At 40.3% G+C, this 21,416-nt stretch overlaps 2 protein-coding genes across 2 annotated transcripts; both read left to right on the forward strand.

Annotated features, from left to right (window-relative positions):
- The first annotated feature begins 202 nt into the window (after window positions 1-202).
- Window positions 203-10,405, forward strand: ddx61 (DEAD (Asp-Glu-Ala-Asp) box helicase 61). Its single transcript, XM_080039367.1, has 13 exons — window positions 203-344; window positions 1,043-1,871; window positions 2,136-2,199; window positions 2,393-2,497; window positions 2,678-2,807; window positions 3,128-3,274; window positions 3,495-3,589; window positions 3,681-3,803; window positions 3,896-4,024; window positions 4,165-4,345; window positions 4,472-4,573; window positions 7,552-7,770; window positions 8,303-10,405. The coding sequence occupies exons 2-12, from the start codon at window positions 1,705-1,707 to the stop codon at window positions 7,761-7,763; spliced, it is 1,455 nt and encodes a 484-aa protein (XP_079895493.1). The 5' UTR covers window positions 203-344; window positions 1,043-1,704; the 3' UTR covers window positions 7,764-7,770; window positions 8,303-10,405.
- Window positions 10,406-10,957: 552 nt separating this feature from the next.
- On the forward strand, window positions 10,958-21,077 carry tomm40 (translocase of outer mitochondrial membrane 40 homolog (yeast)). The gene is made up of 9 exons (XM_080038882.1): window positions 10,958-11,047; window positions 11,715-11,941; window positions 12,106-12,266; window positions 12,953-13,054; window positions 13,248-13,353; window positions 13,863-13,985; window positions 15,732-15,808; window positions 19,938-20,040; window positions 20,152-21,077. Exons 2-9 carry the CDS (start codon window positions 11,734-11,736, stop codon window positions 20,289-20,291), a joined length of 1,020 nt encoding a protein of 339 aa, XP_079895008.1. The 5' UTR covers window positions 10,958-11,047; window positions 11,715-11,733; the 3' UTR covers window positions 20,292-21,077.
- The last annotated feature ends 339 nt before the right edge of the window (window positions 21,078-21,416 follow it).

Below are 21,416 nucleotides of genomic sequence, written 5' to 3' on the forward strand. Positions count from 1 at the left end.
CAGTTTGCGTGTGTGTTGTATTATTATTGTCAAAAGTTGTAGTTATTTTTTTATAAAGCCTAAATGTTTTCCAACAGATTCACCTTTGTCTTGTTATTGTCAGTTTGTGCCACAGTAGCCTGTGTAAATTTGAAGGCAGTGTTGTGATTGGTCAATGGGAGGTCCTTCAGCGCAAACAACCAGCCCAAAAACGAGCGCGCGGCCATGTTGAATTGCCGAGATTCTGAGAGAAGAGACAAAAGAGTGACAACTAGCGAGCGTAAACCAAACTTAACTAAACTGTCGATATAACGTTAAGCGGCGACACAACGGGGAAGTTTTTTGGTGTTTATCGCAAATTGAAGGTAACGTTTGTCTCCGACTCGGTTAAGAGTGATTTTTCAACAGTACCGTCAATGTTAACACATTGAGGCTAAGCTAACAATGGCATGCTAACTTACGGTAGTCGTTTGGTCTGGTTGAATTAAAGTGTTGAAAGTAACAGGTGCACGACCTGATGATAGCCAGACAGTTTCGTTTTGAGCATTTCGTTTTTTTTTCGACCAACAGTTTGAAACAGGGACCCTTTTGTCCAGCTCGAACAAGACTTCCCGTGTAATGTTAGCGTTTGCTAGCTCGGTGTTCAAAGCCACGTTGCTATCCATAAAGTTTTAACGCTCATTACATGCGATGTGCTAATTAACCTTTTCCACGCTTACTTGGCTATAGATCAGTGACTACGAAGTTTATGTGAAAGAAGAGTTCACCGGGACATTGCCATACAGTTTGGTTTGTATATTGTTCAACAAGGTTAAAAGTTAGGTGGCTAACTTTGGACACAAGTTGGACAGACTGTGTGTTAGCCTCGGCTGCTTCGTTGACGTTATACTACTTAACTGCTAATTGACTGTGAAGACAGTAGGAAGCAGCCAGTGCATACATCAGAAATTTGTATTGGTTGAACTCCAGGGATTTATTAACAGGGTTGGTTTAAGCTGCAGTGCTTACTGTGCTAATGTTGTGCTTTAAAATAATGACTCACATTTGTTTATTTGCTTGACAGATAACCTGGATTTTTTTTGTCGATTGGCAATTCCCCAAGCACTTTGCAGACATCTCAACTTTTGCTGCAGAAGTAAAGGAAACTGGAACAAGATAACCACAGACATTCATAGTGGACTTTCCATGTTAAAGAGACGATTTCTGGAGATACTTTGTGTTAAGCCACAGCAAAGACTGTTCATGTTTAGAGAAACAAATAGAACAAAAACTAAAAATAATAGTCTGAGACGTGACCAAGCAGATCATATTTTGCTTCTTGCCAAACTGAATGTATAAACGTAGCACTTGGACTTAAAAAAGCCAAGAAACTCGAAGAACATAAGACAAATCTGGATCGTCATTAAAGCAAGAATGAGGGTACTTTGACTAACATTTTTGAAGAGGAAATTAAGAGGTTGTTTTGGTCACATTTATTTATTCATATAAATGTTAATTTCTCCCTTTTGGGAGAGTTGGCTTGTAAATAGACAGAATTCATACGCAGATCTCTTCTTTTCAAGAGGTTCGAGCGTCAGATTGTGTACACATTACATTCTCTAAAGGAAAGAAACAAGGAGAATTTTTTATTTTGAGCTTTTAGTTTTAGTTTTTTTACACGAGTGCATTAAGCGAAACGAATCAGTGTAAAAATTGAGAAGAATTGCCAGTTAAGGCGTTGAACCCATGGCAACAGCAAGAACGGCAAATCCAGCACCAATGTTTGGATTAAACCATCCAGCGAATGGGCAGCTAAGAGGACAGACTAAACCAGCTGGACCACAGTTAGGAGTCCAACTGCCCACTGCCCCACAGAAAATGACCAGCATTCCTCAAAGCAGTGGGGGAATCAAGTAAGATACCGGTTGAAAATATTGTTTAATTTAAACTAAAAATGTAATTACTTGCGTAGTTTCAGTACTTACACTTGGTACAATAATCTGTTAAATATAAATTAAATGTTGTTTTATCACAATGAGGTTGACCAGAAAAACCTGTGCTAACAAAAGTACAAAGATTAGTCTCTAAAAGTGCTGTCATTATTTGTGAAGGATCAAGCGTGTGTGTGTTTTTATTATTAAAAGTTAAAAATGCAAATTCTTTCAATTTTTATAAAGGTTTGGAGATGACTGGAAGAAGTGCCTGGATCTTCCTGAAAGAGACAACAGGATGAGAACCTCGGTAGGGTACCTATTTATTATAGCAGACATAATTCTTCAGATTTACTGCTTAATAACTCTTGGCACTTCAGACATTTTGTTTTGATTGGAAAGGTTTTAGACTCACTGAACCTGAGCAAGCTCAAAATGCAGTCCCATCACACACTGGATCCTATTAATCTGTTATCTTGTATGTTTCTTCTCTGGTCTCCCAGGATGTGACATCCACTAAGGGAAACGAGTTTGAAGACTACTGCCTGAAGCGGGAACTTCTAATGGGAATCTTTGAAATGGGATGGGAGAAACCCTCCCCTGTCCAGGTAAATACATGTGGTGTGATGTTGCAGCCATATTCTGGACCTCTAAAGTGTTGGGAATAGCATATTCTTTGGAATGCTCCTCATGATTGATTTTTCCCTCACTAACCCCTAAAATAAATCTAAGTCATAGACCATGAATCTTGCCTGTTTGACTGATTTGACTTTTCTGTCTGCCAAAAGGAGGAAAGCATCCCCATTGCTCTGTCAGGCAGAGATATTCTGGCACGGGCAAAGAATGGCACAGGAAAAAGTGGAGCCTACCTCATCCCTCTCCTAGAAAGAATAGACCTGAAGAAGGATCACATCCAGGGTGGGTTTCTTCCACCTCATCCCGATGGCGCTAATTTTGAAATGGTTGGGAAAAGCGGTTAAAAATAATTAAACCTAGTTTTAAACTGAAGCAAATTTAGGAGAGGGTCGATTCATTCCCTGCAATATCCTGAAGCATATGGCGACGACGTCCATGATGACTGCACTGTGCACTTCTTGCTACTGTTGATGAACGGGTTATGACCGGAATTGGGTTTTTATTTATTATATTTAGTGCGAGCATCATGTCATTTAATTTTCTCCATGCATCCCACCAACCCTTGCACTTCATCAGCCCTTCCCATTTCTGTCTTAATCCAGCCATAGTGATGGTGCCAACAAGAGAGTTGGCCCTGCAAGTGAGCCAGATCAGCATTCAGCTCGGCAAGCATCTAGGAGGGCTTAAGGTCATGGCCACCACTGGGGGCACTAACTTGAGGGATGACATCATGCGTCTTGATGAGACAGGTACATGTTGTGTCCTTAGTATTCAAGAGGGTGAGAGGAGAAGTTTACGTAATGTAGTTTGTATATGAGCATCTCTGTTCATTCTTCATTTGTTTTATTTTACCATTTTTGTCTTAAATGCTGTCAAATGCTTGAGTGGAGCTCACTTTAGCAATGTGCTTCTGTTCTTGAGTGGAACTTAAACATGATATGCTATTTGAACCACCTACTCTTCTAACAGTACATGTAGTGATTGCTACACCAGGCAGGATCCTAGACCTGCTGAAGAAGGGAGTGGCAAAAATGGATAAAGCCCAATTGATGGTGATGGATGAGGTGGGTTAAGCTCTTCTGAATCAAATGTTCAGTATTGTTGGCTTTTTTTTTTTTTACTATAAACTGCATTTCCCTTTCAATATCTTTTCAGGCAGACAAGCTGTTGTCCCAGGACTTTGTGGTCCTGATTGAAGATATTATCGCCTTCATGCCAAAGGGTCGTCAGATCCTGCTCTACTCTGCCACTTTCCCCGTCAGCGTGCAAAAATTCATGGTGAGAACTCAAATTTGAGCAAGTTGACCTCTGAAGGGTAAACGTTTAATATCTTAGTTTCATTTAACTATACACTGATATGTCTTTTCCAGAGCAAGCACCTGCAGAAGCCTTATGAGATCAACCTGATGGAGGAACTGACACTGAAGGGCATCACTCAGTACTATGCGTATGTGACTGAAAGACAGAAGGTCCACTGTCTTAATACACTCTTTTCTAGGGTGAGTGTTCAGTGCCCACAAGTTGAATACTAATAAAAAATTTAGTGTTACACTGCTCTGTATACCAGAGACGTAGAGTGTAAATTAAGCTTTTCCCTCGGGCGTCCATAATCAGAAATCTATTAACATGTCTTTTACAGCTTCAGATCAATCAGTCCATCATCTTCTGTAACTCAACCCAGAGGGTTGAGCTTCTGGCCAAGAAAATCACCCAACTTGGGTATTCGTGCTTCTACATTCATGCAAAGATGATGCAGGAATACAGGAACCGTGTGTTCCACGACTTCAGGAATGGACTGTGCCGAAACCTGGTCTGCACAGGTGTGTGTGATGGGAGTTCTGCATTTGAAAATAAAGTGCCAATTTTGAATGATGTGTGCTTAGCAGTGCATTGCAGTGCATTATCTTGTGCTTAGATGTGTGTCTAATATGCGCATTATCTTTTAGACCTATTCACTCGGGGAATTGACATCCAGGCAGTAAATGTGGTCATCAACTTTGACTTCCCCAAAAGTGCAGAGACCTACTTGCATCGCATTGGCAGATCGGGTGAGGAATGAACCATTTATCAGCCATTGACACTAACGGTTTCCCGCTTGCCCGGGGCAAGTGAAAATAATGTTCGGGCAAGTTGAGATTGCTTTTTGGTTGCCCGGATGGGCAAGTGGATATTAGAGGGGTTGTCAGTAGTCTAGGCTATTTATTCATGTGTTTTAGAGTCTGCAAAAAAAAAATTTTCCCGCTAACCCACACAAAATAGATCGGCTATATTTGCAATTGAGCAGCTGCGTGCGGCAGCCAGCAGCATCACGCTCTCTCGCACACACACAAAACAGCCTATGTGCGCGCAGTTTCGCTGTCTACGTTCCGAAAACCGGCTCTATTAGGCTATACGGACCAGGTTCCGCCAGTGGCGTAACTTTGATGTTCATATTGGTGGGGACACATTTTGGTGAAACGTCACACAATTTGGCGAAACGCCCTCACCCCAGACCCAGCATCCAACCGCTCACTAGTTTATTAACCAAACCAGTTTTATCATGTAGCCTGTCTATGTTACAGTTTAGTCAAGAGTTGAGCGGCTATCAATCGTGTTGCACTAAAAAACGTATTATATTCATACATCATTGGCTGCTTATGTTTCACAGTAGGGCTGTCCCAGACTCGGAATTTCAGTTTACCAGTGAACCGGGGAGTTGGAGCGCAGCTGAAGCGCGAGCGTGCCCAAGCCTCGGCGAGCCAGTGAGAGAGAAACAACACAGAGCCGGTGACGGCTGCAGAGAATGGTGATTCGCGCGAGTAAAAAAGACAAGATGCTCGCGGTCTACGGGGGCTTAATTGTTTCCAAGGCGACCTATCTTTACTACAGCACATAGCAGAATCAATAGGCATATATGGTGCGCAATTTGCACAGCGCAAATGTACAGCTGCTTTGGTTTTTTCTTTTGCCATTTCGTCTTTAGTTGACCACTCTTCTTCTATGGCGTTTGACGTGACACATTACCGCCACCTATTGCCCTGGCATGATAACGTCAGTGTTTTGCTCTTATTTTCTTTCTATTACTTGTATTATAATGTACACTGACTGAAAAAAAACAAAAAAAAAACAATGGTTCGACTTGAAGAATCTGCGTCGTTGTTTGGTGAAAATAGTTACGACTGTCTTCTCCTTTCCTTTTTTCCCCCGACATTCTTCCTCAGTTGACGTCAAACGTCAGCCGCATTCATAGCACAGCAGCTGAGCTGATTGATTCCGAGAGGGCAGCAGAAGCTGTTTTACCGCTCTCAAATTAAGCAACAAATCACCGCTAACCGAAACACAACCCACGACAACCAACAGGAGGCAAAGCCAATCACAAAATACATAAGGCGGGACAATAAAGAGGGAACGCATTAACCCTTTCCCGTCGTTTTCATATCGTTCTATTGGTGTGGACAATTTCAGCACATTTGAATATTGGTATGGACACGTCCATACGCAATTTTACACCCATGGGTTCTGCTATATTCAAAACCCAGAAATCAATAGGCCTAACGTTTGAGCTTATCGATACCGCTATGGAGTCCAGTAGGTCACATGATGTAATTTTAAAATATCGAGTAGTCGGGTCATCTTCAACTAAAGTGTTGTACCTTCGACTGTGCTGAAGAAACTCCTTAAAAAAAAAAAAAAAAAAACACGTCCGCTTAGCCGCTGCAGACGGGCTCGGCACCGTCTCTTCATTCATTCAAAGCAGCAGTGATCAACAAACGAGAGACTGTTTAGCAAGTCCCTAAATCCATATTAAAATCTGCAGGATAATAACTAGTTAGCTTTAAAAAAAAATCACAAACTGTTCAAATGTGATGTGTTCAAGTCGGCTCAGTAAAATGATTATTAGGCAAAGGTCAATAAAAGGACATCATGATGTGTTCAAATGTAACATCAAGAAAAAAAAAATTTGCGAGAAGCTTGAATAATACAGAATAAAACTTGTTTTCCCAGCAATATAAAATAAATAGTTTAGGCCTAAATATGGAATTATGACCTGTTTAAAGTCCTATCCTTAGCTCTGCTCATCTTATAAGCAATTAAAGCAATAATACTAGTTATCTTTGAAAAAAATAATAGAAAAGTATCAACAAAGATTTGGAATGTGGAGTCTTTATAATGGTATCGATATGAAAATAAATTAATGTGCTTTTGAAACCTTAGTGTCAACCCGATTTATAAATTCATACACTCCACAATAAGTTGTTTACGGCTTCCACTATCTTGAACACCCTGGTTCCCTTCATGACAGTACAACTAACAATTAGGGGTGTGCACGTGTACACGTGTAACCGTTTAGTAAATCATAACCGTTTAGGAAAAATCAATAAACGAAAACCGTTTTTTTTTTTTTTTTTTTTTCAAATTTCAATGTTTTTAAATATGTTCAGGAGACACGCGTTTATTGATTTTACATCACTAATAAACTAATTGGGGAGGATAAAAGCTAGTCTGCCGAGAATCTGTCTGTCCCTCGGCGAGTGTGTGTGAGTGTGTGTATCGGCGCACACACACACGGGGAGTCGCCGTGCTGGGGCTCGACTCACAGCCACGGAAGAGTGATGAAAGATAACCTAAAGATTAAAGTTACCTGGTTGACGTGAACTACGCTCGTAAGTAGCCAGAACTTTATAACACCTTTTCAACATGCATTTAACGTGGACATGTAGAAAGCGATAGGCTATATTAATCAGGAAATGAATGAAGCGCGATTATGACGGCGAACGTGTGTGTGTGTGTGTGTGTGTGTGTGTACACCATGGATCTATTATAAGAGGTGTGTAAACGAGCGTAGTTCATTTCAATTGTGTGTTTACAGGCGAACGAACGCGTGTGTGTGCGCGCCTACAAGACAGCGGGGGCACGAGGACAATGACGTTACGGTTAACCGTGTACACGAAAAAAAATTTGTCGTGTACACGGTTAAGCATTTTTGTAAACGTTCACACCCCTACTAACAATACATACTAGCTAACCAATGTCTCCTCTTTGTCAGGGCGCTTTGGTCACCTGGGTCTGGCCATCAATCTGATAACTTCAGAAGACCGCTACAACCTGAAGAACATTGAAGATCAGCTGGTTACTGAAATCAAGCCCATCCCCAGCAGCATTGACAAGAGCCTGTATGTGGCAGAGTTTCACTCTGTCGACCCAGATGATGAATGCCTCGAGGATGGAGACAAGAACAGGGAACTTGGAGCAGCTTGAATGACTGGTCAGTTCTTTGGACAACTCAATAACCAGTTCAGTTGTTTATACCCAGCCCTTTGCGTGGCTGGTGTTAAGCTGTAAAGCTGCTTTCTCTATTCCTAACCAAGAAAGGCTGGCCTCCCTTTTTACCCACTACTTGGTATGGAATAGGTTGAAAGTAAATTTTTGGTGACTGGATGGATAATTACAATGATAAATCAAAGACATCTTTTCATATTGTGTTTATGTATAAACAGTAATGACATAGCATATTCAACACTGGAAATCTCACCAGCTTGGAGAGCAAATGCTTGCAGTCTTGCTAATTGATAATATCCTCTTTCATCAAGAAGATTAACTAAAGTGTTACAGGATATAAAGGTGAAGGGTTAAGGGTTGTCCGCATTGGGCCGCACAACGCTAGTCAACATGGATTTGGACAGAGCTGATCAGCACACATAGATAGCCAGCTGTCTGCTCAGCAGGGCTGCTAAAGCATTCAACTCATTCGCATGTTGCTTGTCAATTCTAAATTGGCTTTTGTTTGTTTTTTTCAGGAGAAACAGCGCCTGGCGTTGATCACACAATATTGGCCACACAGCTTACGAGATTCCAAGTGAAGATTTCTGTTCCCCCTTTGCAACCAAATGGTCTTTTTTCTTTTTTTTAAGATTTCCTTTTTTATTTCCAGTTGAGTTCAAAGCAATCTCCAGTTCTGTCTTTGCATTAGCTAGTAAACTGTTATCTATCTTCCCCACTGAACTGCCACTTAAATCAGTTTCTTCTTTTTGCCAAACTGCCAGACATGGTCACTGAACATGTGATGTGTGCTATCTTAAGTCTGTCATTGAACTCTCAAACCTTGGTGGAAGTTACTTCTTTTTTTTAAGACATTGCTGTAAGAGTGAAAATGTGAAACCAAAGAGATGGACAGGATAGAGTCCAGCTCACATCCTTGCTTTGCAGATGAGCTACATTTGGCCATGGTTGTGTCCTGCTGACATGCCTTTTGAGCAGGTGCTTCAAAGGAAACTCAACCTTTCTATTAAAAAAGATAATTCCACTCATTGGCTCCCTTTTTATTAGATAAACCCCCTGAATTAGTTGTGGCATGGATTCAATAAGGTGTGCTGGAAACATTCCTTAGAAAGATTGGTTCATGTTGACATGATGGTCTCCTTTTGGATTTCTCAGCGACCCATTAGTGCTGCATATCTTTTGATTAACCTCAAGGTGCTTTAGTTGGATTGAGATCTGGAGTCCATTATAGGAGAGTGAGATGACATAGTATCCTCCAAAGAAAGGTGTCTAACCTCAGTTGTCTTTGTCTGCATACTCTTGCTGTAACATTTTTTATTTTTTTTTGCACCACTGTCGGTAAACCTTATGGAAATCCCAGGAGATAAGCACAGACAAACATTCCACTGTCAGTCGCTTGGCTCATTGCCCCTTCATTCTGTGGTCCTACCATGTACGTATGCATTTATGCATAAAATATAATGTGGCCAATGAGTGTAGTTGTTTTTTAAACTTACGAGAGCCATCATTCCTGTTTTCCCACCAACTCAAAGGCAGAGATTTGTGAAAGCGATGGTAAAGGAATTGAATTGTAAATGTCTGCAGTTAAACCCAATCAACATGCTTAAAAGTTGCAAATAATTGCACATAGATGGCTTCAGAATCCAAGATGACCACTTTACTCTGAATGATTAAGAGGGTTACCATGATGCTCCAGTACAGAGAAACTGAAATGAGGTTGCTAATAATGAATGTGCTATTTTTTAAATGACAGTCAAGTGTTTACAGCAGGAGTAACATATTTATAGATGACCTTGTAAGGCCAATGACACTGAAGTTCATTTTGCTGAAGCACAGATCCCATATTGAAGATAAGTTGGTATTTACTTGTAAAATTGGTTTGAGTCACCCCCCCCCTTTTTTTTTTTTTTACAGCCATAGCACCGGGGAGCAGTTTCTCAGGTCTGCATGACAGAATGAGAGGCATCTTTATGTATTTTGTGTCTATGCTTCCCTCCAAGTGCCTTAGTGTCATGTCAAACATCTACTTTCGCAGGCCCTGTTTCCGATACCTAACCGTTCCTTTAGTAGTTAAGTAATCTTGAAAATACTGTTTTTCAAAGGATTTGTAATATTTCATTAAAATATGACCAACTAGAACTACTCTCGTCTGAATGTAATGCAGCTTGGACTTTTGACTTCAATGCCACAAACGATGTTTGTCTCAAATCCCAAACATTTACTTAATTATTTGTTTTTTGTGAGGTTTCTTTGGCTGACCTTCAATTACCTCCAAGCACCAGCAGGGAAGGGGCTGTGTGTCTGCGCGACCCTCTTCTTAAGCATCTGAAGTAGTAATTGTTGGCCTCATGTCTGACTGGAGTGCCCTTGTTGATCGATTTTGGTTCCCCAGTTATTTAGCCTCTGTGTAGGCAAAGATCAATACATGTGATAGAAACAATGCAAACACTTTCTTGGTGGGTTTGTATTCTTTGACCATTTTGTCCCATCACTTTTTATTTTCTATTCTGGAGAAATAAATACATTCATCACTCAATGAGCAGATTCTAGAAAGACAGCAAAAATGTTCTGTTAAGTGTGTCAATGCCAGCGCCTCAAACAAATTAAAGTCAAACTGCCTAACTCAACCTTTTGTCTTCAATGTGTTTACACTGTGGGTCAATGTGTTGTAAATGGGGATTTAATGTGTCATACACTGAGGCAGCACACAAATCAGGGTATAAGCTGGTGTGAAATCAACACTTTTTTTAGTTAGGTTTTGGGTTTGGGAGTGGGCCTTTTCAGCTTAATATTGTTGCTTGGTCAGAGCTCTGTTACAAACTTTTGTATACTGTCTATTGTTTCAAACCATAAATCCTGCAGTTCTTAGATTAAATTCAACATTTTATTTCATATTTATTCCTACCATTTGTTACTGTATCCTTGGGCACTTCCAGGGTAATTTTGAGCAAGCATACTTTATATACAATATGGCTCCTCATTTTCATAATTTTGTAAACTACGCCCCCCAAAATAGGTCTACCCTTGGAATGTCATTCAGTAGGAGATTGAATGAAACTAATGTTGAGAGAATGAATCCTGTCCACCGTCATCAGCAGTGGGCTGTGCCAATCGTAATTTCAGCAAATGACAGTTGAAGTTAGATTTACATTAGCCAATCCAAAGAGGAGTCACGGAAGTAGGCGGTCACTTTTCAACTACGGTCACGGACGTTTTCGTGAACTTTACCGGTGTTGAACTACCACTGGACCCAAACCATCTACGTGAGTAACCACATAATAGCCCGAGTACTTTTATATGAAGCGAATAGTTTGTGTAAATTGGACACCCACTGTATTCCTAATTACAGTGTTTTCCCATGAATGAGCTCATATCTCGTGGCCAACTCCACATGGCTACCTAGCCACCCAGCTAACCCACCAGCCGCGCTAGCTTGCATTAGCATTCACAGGTTAAATTCTGCTAGAGCATACTTTTATCTTTAAATGTGGCCTCTGTTGCAAGTAACGAGATGCGGTTCGACATTTCTTGTTGTAACAAGGTAATATTATGTTACATGTTGTATGTCGAGAGCCTGACTAAACTGGGCCTTTGCTACAGCCAACCTGCCGTGCTGTTATTGACAGTACAGTAGGACAAATCTCTCCCTTTACAGTAGCTAGCCAAGTTAGTGATAGCTAAGGCATGTAAGTCGGCTAACAGAGCCGAAGTGCATTTGACATATTTTGAAGAATGGGTCATCATTGTATGCTGAGCAGAATACTCGTTTAAATATCAAACTTTAGGTTGTGCAAAACAATGCTTGGTAAATGACACCCACATTTTTCCAGGGATTTTAACCGTCAGTTGCCTGATACGGTGTTATTACATTTGATTGCTATTATCAGTGCATCAGATGAATGCATTATCCACTCTCTATCTCTTCTGTAGTCTGTTACAGTCTCAGAGTATGGGCAGTGTGTTGGCCGCAGCCTCCCCCAGTCCTGCCCCAGCTACAGCTGGAGGTAGTCAAGGGGCCCCAGGGTTGGTGACCGTCCCTCCAGGGTTTGCTATGCCCTCTGTGTCTTCCATCCCATCAACACCTGGATCTGACGCAGATGCAGACTCCCCACTCCCAAACCCAGGCACATATGAGGAATGCCACCGCAAATGTAAAGGTTGGAAAAATCTAGAAAACATCTCGCACAACTCATGACCGATGTAGTTTATGCTTCAAATGTGTTTAGTTTTTATCATTGTATAATGAATTATGTAATTGTTTTCATATTGACATGGGCGTGTGTATTGTTAAGTTGCTAAGATCCTTTTTTTCTTGTTTCAGAGGTGTTCCCCATGCAGATGGAAGGGGTGCGGTTAGTGGTCAACAAGGGCCTGAGTAACCACTTCCAGGTCAGCCATACTGTTACCCTCAGCACCATGAGTGATTCTGGTTATCGTTTTGGTTCCACCTACGTGGGCACTAAACAGACTGGACCAGCAGAGGTAATGATCCTTTTACCCATGACTTCACCAAACCCCTAAAATGATGTGGACATTCTCAACTTTGGGTTGTAAATCTTTCTAGTTATGGTAAGATATTGAAGTATTTTATTAGTTGTACATGAATAGATTAAGAAAAAAATAAAAATTGAATACCTTTATGTGCACAGCCAACTGGTCAAAAGTTATGACTCCTAAATGAAGACTGCTCATTTACTAATCGTAAACAGCATCTTCTAGGCCTAACCCTAAATCTTATTTACATTTTTTATATTAAAATTGTTTTCTTTATTTTGTGTCACTTTTTTTTAACTCTGTTAGAAGAGGTAAAGAGAGATGCAAGGCAAGTGTGTTGGTTTTAGAAAGCTTAAAAAATATATTTATATTAGAAAACTACAAAAAGTTGCAAGCAAAGGAGTAGCAAAAATACCCCATACTATTTTATTGAACCTTTTATTGGTTATAGTTAGTCCAGCTAAATGGATTTTCCTCACGGTTGAAAACTGAATATTTGTTTTGGCCTTATGGAGCTCACAAGCAACTGACAATTACAGCTCAACAACATTTACACCGGTAGTTAGTAAGCTATACTGTCCAAGGCACTATACCATTTTTCTAAGCTAGCTTTTAATACGGATGGTTACAGACATGACTTGAAAACTGACAAAAGTGTGTTTCTTTTCCCTTAGTCATTCCCAGTCATAGTTGGAGATATGGATAATACTGGCAGTCTGAATTCCCAGATCATCCACCAGCTCACAAGTGCTGTGCGCTCCAAAATAGCCATCCAGGTATGTAGACTTGTAAAGGGAATGGCTCTTCAGGTGGTATCGAACCCCAGGAAGATTAGCTGTCACTATGTTGTGTTGCAAATGAAGATCCTAATAATCAATTCAAATCAATATCTTTCAGAGTCTTTTAAAGTGTCACTGACATTGTCATACCAGTTTCAGAATGTTGTATTTTTCTTTTTGTGTGTTGCAGACTCAGCAGCATAAGTTTGTGAACTGGCAGTGTGACATGGAGTATCGTGGTGAAAACTTCACCTCTGCTGTGACACTCGGAAATCCAGACATACTTGTTGGATCTGGTAGGATTATTTTCCTAAAGTTATAGTCAAGGTTGTATTAGCATTGGTAATGGTAGTTCAACAAATGGGCTTGTTGAGACTTGGAGTGAATTCATTAGTTGTGCCTCCAGCTATTGTGACATGTTTAGTATTTAGGAATGACTGGAAAGATGCAGCTTCCCTTTGAAGCAATTCAAACTAAAATCAGAAAATCCATACATGACTGTATGGATTCGCGAGCTAGACAGCGCTTTCAAGTCCTTCTTAAGGATATTCCTTATCACCATGATCCACATGTTGTGAGTGTTTTGTATCAAGATTTGCTTTTACATATTTTATCCTCCCATCCCTTGTGGTGATAGATAGTGATGTAGTACTCTATTTGACTTTGGTATCAAGAAGGACAAATATGTAAAGCTGGAGAAATACCAGGGGCTGAAGGAGTTGAAAAAGAAAAGTGCTTTAACACCTGAGAGAGGGGGGGGGGAAATCACACATATGATGGAATCTCTTTTATTTCTTTTGATCAGGCATTTTGGTGGCCCACTATCTCCAGTCTATCACACCAGGACTGGCTCTGGGTGGTGAGCTAGTGTACCACAGGAGACCGGGGGAGGAAGGTGCTGTCACCTCAATCTTGGGCAGGTACACAGGTAATGTCCAATCTTTTTATTAAACTGTGCACTCAAATAATACTACATGATGCCTTACATGTCAGATTTATTCTTACTATTATTATTTGATATTTAGATAGACAGCAACTTGTGTGTGTGTGTGTGTAAATACAGTGCTGCTCGAAAGTGAACCCCTTGAGCCTTTCGGAATTTTATTGAGTTTAACCATTATTAATACTTTTTTATTAATACCAGTATTTTTCATATGAAACAACAGATGTGTGTTTATCAATTGTTTGATGTTTATCAAATGTGCAACATCTTCCTGAGATCCTCTGAGATTTCCTTTCCTCTTGGCATGTCTGAATCTAGTGCCGCCAAATTTCTTCCCTAAAGATCTCTCATTACATTCGTCCATTTCATCACTCCATTTGGCCCACCTGATTTTGTTTAACTGCTCGATTTAAGAAATGCAGCTCAGAGTTATCTTACTTTTGCAAATAACAAAGTTGACAAATAATTTGTTTTATTTGAGTCTTTTGACTACACAATTGATATCAGGAAAAACAATGTTGAATTGATAAACACACACCTGTTATTTAAAGCCACTACAAGTAACTTTGTCCATTGGCGGCCCCTTTGGACAAAAGCGGTAGTATTTTTACGACGCCAGCTGTCGTGAAGCTGTTTTCTAGCTCGTGCTGGGCGTGCAAGATTCAAATTATCAGGAAGCAATATAGTGCATGTCCGTTTGTTGAAAGTGTGAGGGCACCGGACTCTTTTCGGCTCCGTGAGAGTTGTTAGTGACACAGCATCATCTAATGCCAGTAAGTGCTACACACACCTGATTGCAAAGAGTTGATGCAGTGTCACCTAACTCTCACGGAGCTGAAAGATTCCGTGTCCTCACAGAAAGCGAATGAACGAGAGACGGCAGTTAGTATGGATCACGATGAGGTAATGTGTTTATGTTGTTGTAAATAATGACTATTTCAGATGAATAATGGTCATCTGATGATGGTGAAGCAAAGTAAACTTTGTTTTAGTAGGCTACCGCTCATTAATTTAGGAGTAAACACTGCAGTCTAGTTCGCTCCCGTGAAATTGTGTATACGTTGCTTGGCAACGCCCTCCCGCCTGTCTACCTACACTCTCCCTCACTCTCCCTTTTAGCTTTTCTTCATTGCATTTTATTTTTTTTCAGCCCTGTTATCAGTCATTATGACGACAAATAACTGTCTCAAACAAGGCTCCCGCTCCCCTTCCCTCACCTGGAGGGATAGGCTTCTCAAATCGCGTTGCTGCGCCACACTGAAATCTGCGACCAATACGGATATGTGAACATAGAGCCTGCACGAGCGAACCGAAAATCGGACTGGGTGTGCGACCAGACCAAAAGCAGTAATAAAAACTATATAAAAACGTCTTTCTTTGCACTGATGGTCTCGTTTGCTGTTAAAGGTAATTTATGATTATCAGAGGAAACATGAGGCTGTTTAAAAGATATTTAAATGTTACTCGTAGCTGCTTTAATATAAAAAAATACTGGTTTTGATAAAAAATGAATTAATAATGGTTAAACTAAATAAAATTCCAAAAGGCTCAAGGGGTTCACATACTTTCAAGCAGCACTGTATCAAATGTTCATTCATTGTGTAAGTTACTTAAAATTAACTTTTCTGTACTGTGACCAGCATTAAGAGTAAGTGGGGCTCAATGCCATCTCCTTGTTTTGTTATCTGTGTGATAAAAGATTGTCTTTTTTTCTTTTCATTTGATGCTCAGGGGACAACTATGTAGCTACTTTGACTTTGGGAGGAGCAGGAGCACATGCTACATACTATCACAAAGCCAATGATCAGGTACCTGACGTTAAAAAAAGTGTGTTTGGATGTTTTTCTTTGTGGCAGTCATAGTTTGTCTTAAAACTGCTCAAATACAGCATTTTGCTGTAATTTCTGCATTATTGCACACAGTCCCTAAAAAGAAGCAACGGTTCCAGGATAGAGATAATAGCTTCTGTAAGGGCTACAATCGCACCGAAGACAGACTCGGGAGAGCAACAGTGTGGCTTGATCTCGCGAAATTAACAAGCAACTGGGCATATAAAACAGAAACGCCACCAAGTTTGTGTGGCCTATAAAACCTATATCTTCAACAATTGCAAATATCCTATAAACCCATGTTATACACAACATAGCCTAAAACGTTCATCTTGTCCATTTCTACAATGATAAGGGATTTTTAGACTCCAGGGGCCGTATTCACAAAACATTTTAAGGCTAAGAGTAGGTCCTAACGTGCTGATTTAGGAGTAACTCTCATAAATAAGGGGCGTTTCACTCCTAATTTTAGGACTCCTAACTTTTTAAGATAAATTTAATTCACAAAGCATTTTAGCGCTAAAACTAGCTCCTAAATCTATGAAAAGCTAAGAGTCCTCGAGAGGACTCCTAAGTCACTAAGAGTAATTCACAGACAACCATTTGATGGCATTTTGGAGAGATTTAATGATAGTGAGCTTAACAAAAGGTACCTTTAATAACTGTGAGGGTTTAATGATCTTAGTGAAGTTATATTTAGAAAGTATAGACACATTTATATGTATTATATTCATATAATTCATATATATATTTATTAAGTTCCTTTTCCTGCAGTTGCTTTGGGTTTACGATGCGCTGAAAGTTACTGTTGGTGTCACGTTTGGGTTTAATTTCGTACTAGAGTAGGCCTATAGCCTATGTGGCGCTTCGCAGCATCTCCTCCGTTCCACAGGTCCGCTGTCTGTATAGGTGCGCGTCTCGCCTTTTTCCTTCCGCATGCACTTTACGATTTCGCCGGCTGTTGTTTCCAAATTGTGAATTTCCTGGTTTGTCGCTGTCTGACTATTGCTGCATAGTCGCCGTTGAGAGAAATACAGTGAGAGTGCATGGCGTGCAGCTGTTCAATGAGGATATTTGTCCCGATTCAAATCATTGTAAAATGTAAAATGAATAGACCTATGTGGCGCTATTGTAGCCTATAGGTTAATAGGCCTAGTGAACGAAAGTGTGGGAAACCCTGCAGTATCTTGGTTTCATGTTAAATCAGTGTCACTTGTCATTAATTGTATTAAAAACTCTTAACTTTAATACAGCGACACGATATGGATATCTCCCACAGTGTTTCTATCATAAATTCACTCTTAGCTCTCATTCCCTTTCAGCCAATCACTGTGGGCATAGAAGGTATGAACATGACGTCATCCATAGCAACAGGGTCAACCCCGCCCCCTTATCTTAGTTTAGTAGTCCCTCCCATTCCTTAGTAAAAGTTGGTCTTATCAGCTTTGTGAATAGGTTTTAAGAAATGACTCCTTACTAAGAACTTTTAGTGCTCCTTAGGAGTACTCTTAGCGCTAAGATAAAATGTTTTGTGAATACGGCCCCTGAGCTTTAGTGTTGCGTTGCTGCAAGTCATTTGGAGTTTACCTGAATAGTACGAATTGAAACCGGCCGTGGGGGTTTACTGGACCCTCCAGCATGGATGTATTACCTGCCACTTCACATCCCATCTACACAATCTGTGCAGGCTGGTCATATACATAGAAACTGTCCAGAACCATAGATAGTAAATAATATGGATGTAGCATCCGGGCTGACCTCAGTTATTCACACGGCATCCAATAATCCTGGTTTGTGCGCGTCGCCATTTTGTGTGATTTTTACTCCGCCTCACGTCGGGGGGAGGGAGATAGCTGACGTATACCTCTACCTCTGAGGCAAAGTGAGGGACAACGGGCGAAGAGCTGTCACTGAAGAGATCGCGCCAATACATTTTAACTTCCAAAAGAATAAAAACTAGCGTGGTCCAAAAAAATTCACCCCCCTCAGTGTTGTCATGGAGATACAGTCATATGAAAAAGTTTGGGAACCCCTCTCAGCCGGCATTATAATTGACTCTGCTTTCACAAAAAAAATATAAAAGTGGTATGTCTTTAATTTACCAGGAACAGCTAAGTACTGGGATGTTTTCCAAACAAAGATTTTTTGAAAAGCAGTATTTGGTTGTATGAAATAAAATAAAATGTGAAAAACTGGCTGTGCAAAAATATAGGAACCCTTGTGGTTTTGTTGATTTTAATGCCTGTAACAGCATGTAAAACTGATGACTTTAAACACAAAGTTGGTTGGATTATGTTGTTAAGCCTTGAACCTCATAGAATTGTCTGTTTAATCATGAGAAAATGTATTTTAGGTGCCTAAATGCAAGTTGCACTTCTCTTTGACTCTCTGCTGAAGTGAGACAGAATGGGATCATCAAAACAGCTCCCAAAAGATCTGAAAAACAAAGATTGTTCATTGTCATGGTTTAGGGGAAGGCTACAAGAAGCTTTCCCAAAGGTTTCAATTGTCAATTTCGACTGTAGGGAACGTTGTCAGGAAATGGAAGGACACAGGCATAGTGGCAGTTAAACCCAGGCATGGAAGACCAAGAAAAAAACAGGAGCGGCATAGGTGGAGGATTGTGAGAATGGTTGCACACAACCCACAGATCACCTCCAAAGGCCTGCACGAACATCTGGCTGCAGATGGTGCATCTGTACATTGTTCAACAATTCAGCGCAATTTGCACCAAAACATCTGCTTTTTATAAAGACCAAATAACTTAATTTTTGTTTCATCAGTCCAAAGCATTTTCTTCCAATATGAATCTGGCTTGTCTAAATGAGCTTTTGCATACTCCATGCAACTGTATCTGTGGCGTGGGCGCAGAAAGGGCTTCCTTCTCATCACCCGGCCATACAGATGTTTTGGTGCAAATTGCACTGAATTGTTGAACCATGTACAGATACAAAATCTGCAGCCAGATGTTCTTGCAGGTGTTAGGAGGTGATCTTTGGGTTGTGTGCAACCATTCTCACAATCCGCCGCATATGCCGCTCTTGTACTTTTCTTGGTCTGCTAGACCTGGGTTTAACTGCAACTGTGCCTGTGTCCTTCCATTCCCTGACAACGTTCCTTACAGTAGAACTTGACAATTGAAACCTTTGGGAAAGCTTCTTGAAGCCTTCCCCTAAACCATGACAATGAATAATCTTTGTTTTTAAGATCTTTTGGGAGCTGTTTTGATGATCGCATTCTGTCTCACTTCTGCAGAGAGTCAAAGAGAAGTGGAACTTGCATTTAGGCACCTAAAATACCTTTTATCATGATTAAACAGACCTTTATATGAGGTTCAAGGCTTAACAACATAATCCAACCAATTTTGTGTTTAAAGTCCTCAGTTTTACATGCTGTTACATGCATTAAAATCAGCAAGACCACAAGGGTTCCCATATTTTTGCACAGCCAGTTTTTCACATTTTATTTAATTTCATAAAACTAAATACTGCTTTTCAAAAAATCTTTGTTTGGAAAACATCCCAGTACTTAGCTGTTCCTGGTAAATGAAAGACATACCACTTTTATCTTTTTTGTGTGAAAGCAGAGTCAATTATAATGCTGGCTGAGAGGGGTTCCCAAACTTTTTCATATGACTGTATGACCTAAACATACAGACTAGAATGTTTTTTTAATCCAGGCCTGAAATAGGTTTAATAATGCTGTGAAAACGGCAGGTTTAACATTTGAGTCAATGAGAAATGGCTGCCTTCTGGATCCATCCCCCAGTGGCACTTCCGGGTTACTACAGTTGTGGTCACTTCCTTATTGGATGCTGGTAAAATCGCTGAGGTTGGGGCTTGTCCAGAACTCATGAGCTGCCAAGCGATCACAGGGCTTCTGCTCAAATAATCACATTTTGATCTATTTTGTTTAATTTAGGATGAAACACAAAACTGGCCATCAAGGCTGTCAAGATAAAACTCTTTTGAGTAAAACATTAATTATTTGTTACTATACCTTCATTACAAAACTGGTGTCCAGAGAAACACAAGAAGGGGATGTTATACTAGAAGCCCTTAATATTTGGAAGGTACCCATTTAATATGTCTTCTGTCTTCTAATACAGCTGCAGATAGGGGTTGAATTTGAAGCCAGCACAAGAATGCAAGACACCTCAGCATCCTTTGGTTACCAGCTGGATGTGCCCAAGGCTAACTTGCTATTTAAAGGTACATGAATACAGTATGAATATACCAGTAGCTGCGGGAGTAAACATAAAACAAGATTTTTCTTCATTAGAGGGATTTCACTCACTCCCTCCCCCCTTTTCCTCTCTTCAGGCACAGTTGACAGTAATTGGGTGGTTGGGGCAACCCTTGAAAAGAAGCTGCTGCCGCTGCCTCTAACACTGGCCTTAGGGGCTTTTCTCAACCACCGCAAAAACAAGTTCCAGTGTGGCTTCGGTGTCACCATCGGCTAGAGGTGCGAGCGCTGCCTGGAGTCAGATCGCAGGTCACAGCTTGGACCGGCACAGACACACAGGAACCTGGACTAAGTTTTAGCAATTGAATTCAGAGACTCTCTTACAACAGTGATTTCTGGGGCAGACAGAGAGATAAAGACAACTACCAAGGAGCCAGGAGTGGCCAAGCCATGCCTACATTCTGTAGCACAAATGTCTTTCCTTTATGGTGTATTGGATATACCCAGAGGCTAGCGAGATGTATATCAGAGGGCATCAGTGATGCATGAGAACATGTGATGTGCAAATCAAAGTAAGTGGTTAGTAATAATTTATGGTGATCATGTATGATGGATTGAATTAAATGTGATTACTTTTTTGTAAAACTGGATTTTGTGATTGCTTCTAGAAGAACTGTGCGCAGAGTGTGGAAAAGGGCGTAGCTTACTTAGCCGGAAAAAAAATACAATTCGTCCAACAGTGCTGCATTTGTGTGCTTATCATTAAAAGCACATAAAGCCTCAACAATGACCTGAATTTAAACTGCTTTAAACTATCGATCTATATATAAATAGATATATTGATTAAATGGTTTCAAATTATGTGATTTTTCATCAGGTGACCTACACCAACAGCATTCAAATAACTCTCAGCTGGATTTTTAAATAAGCACACAAATAATTTGAAAGGTTAAGGTGACGATGTCAGTGTTGTGTTAAAAGCTGGTCTCTGCTGTCCCCAGCTGGCCACAAATAAATCTACAAGAAGGACCCCGATCTCAGACTTGACATGGTTTGTATCGCATTGATAGAATTAATCAAGTTTGTTTGGAGTCATGTTTTTTAATACTTTATACCTGGCTGACTCTGCCCCCCCCCCCCCCTCCCCACACACACACATTAAGTTTGCAAAGCCTATACCACTGCGATTGTAATTTCTACATAGATGATTAACTGTAATATTTTAATAATTCTCCTGCTCTCCTAACACTGAAAAAACAAATGTTGTTTTAAAAGAGGTGTATTTGAAAGCTTCAGGAAATGTTGTCCTAAAAGGTCCCACAAAATAGTTCTCTACTTTATAAAGATGTCCAAATGAACAAACTCATCTTATTGCAGGAATTGTCTTTATTTATACTTCTTG

Source organism: Ammodytes marinus, assembly GCF_949987685.1.
Source record: "Ammodytes marinus genome assembly, chromosome: 13".
In the NCBI taxonomy this organism is placed as follows: domain Eukaryota; kingdom Metazoa; phylum Chordata; class Actinopteri; order Uranoscopiformes; family Ammodytidae; genus Ammodytes; species Ammodytes marinus.

Bases quoted from the DNA above. Each gene is read 5' to 3' on its own strand.
- tomm40 (XM_080038882.1), top strand. From the start codon at position 11,734: ATGGGCAGTGTGTTGGCCGCAGCCTCCCCCAGTCCTGCCCCAGCTACA. The intron at 13,055-13,247 runs GTATGTAGACTT...TGTGTGTTGCAG, and splicing joins GCTCCAAAATAGCCATCCAG to ACTCAGCAGCATAAGTTTGT. The intron at 13,986-15,731 runs GTAATGTCCAAT...TTTGATGCTCAG, and splicing joins AATCTTGGGCAGGTACACAG to GGGACAACTATGTAGCTACT.
- ddx61 (XM_080039367.1), top strand. From the start codon at position 1,705: ATGGCAACAGCAAGAACGGCAAATCCAGCACCAATGTTTGGATTAAAC. The intron at 4,025-4,164 runs GTGAGTGTTCAG...TGTCTTTTACAG, and splicing joins TTAATACACTCTTTTCTAGG to CTTCAGATCAATCAGTCCAT. The intron at 4,574-7,551 runs GTGAGGAATGAA...CCTCTTTGTCAG, and splicing joins GCATCGCATTGGCAGATCGG to GGCGCTTTGGTCACCTGGGT.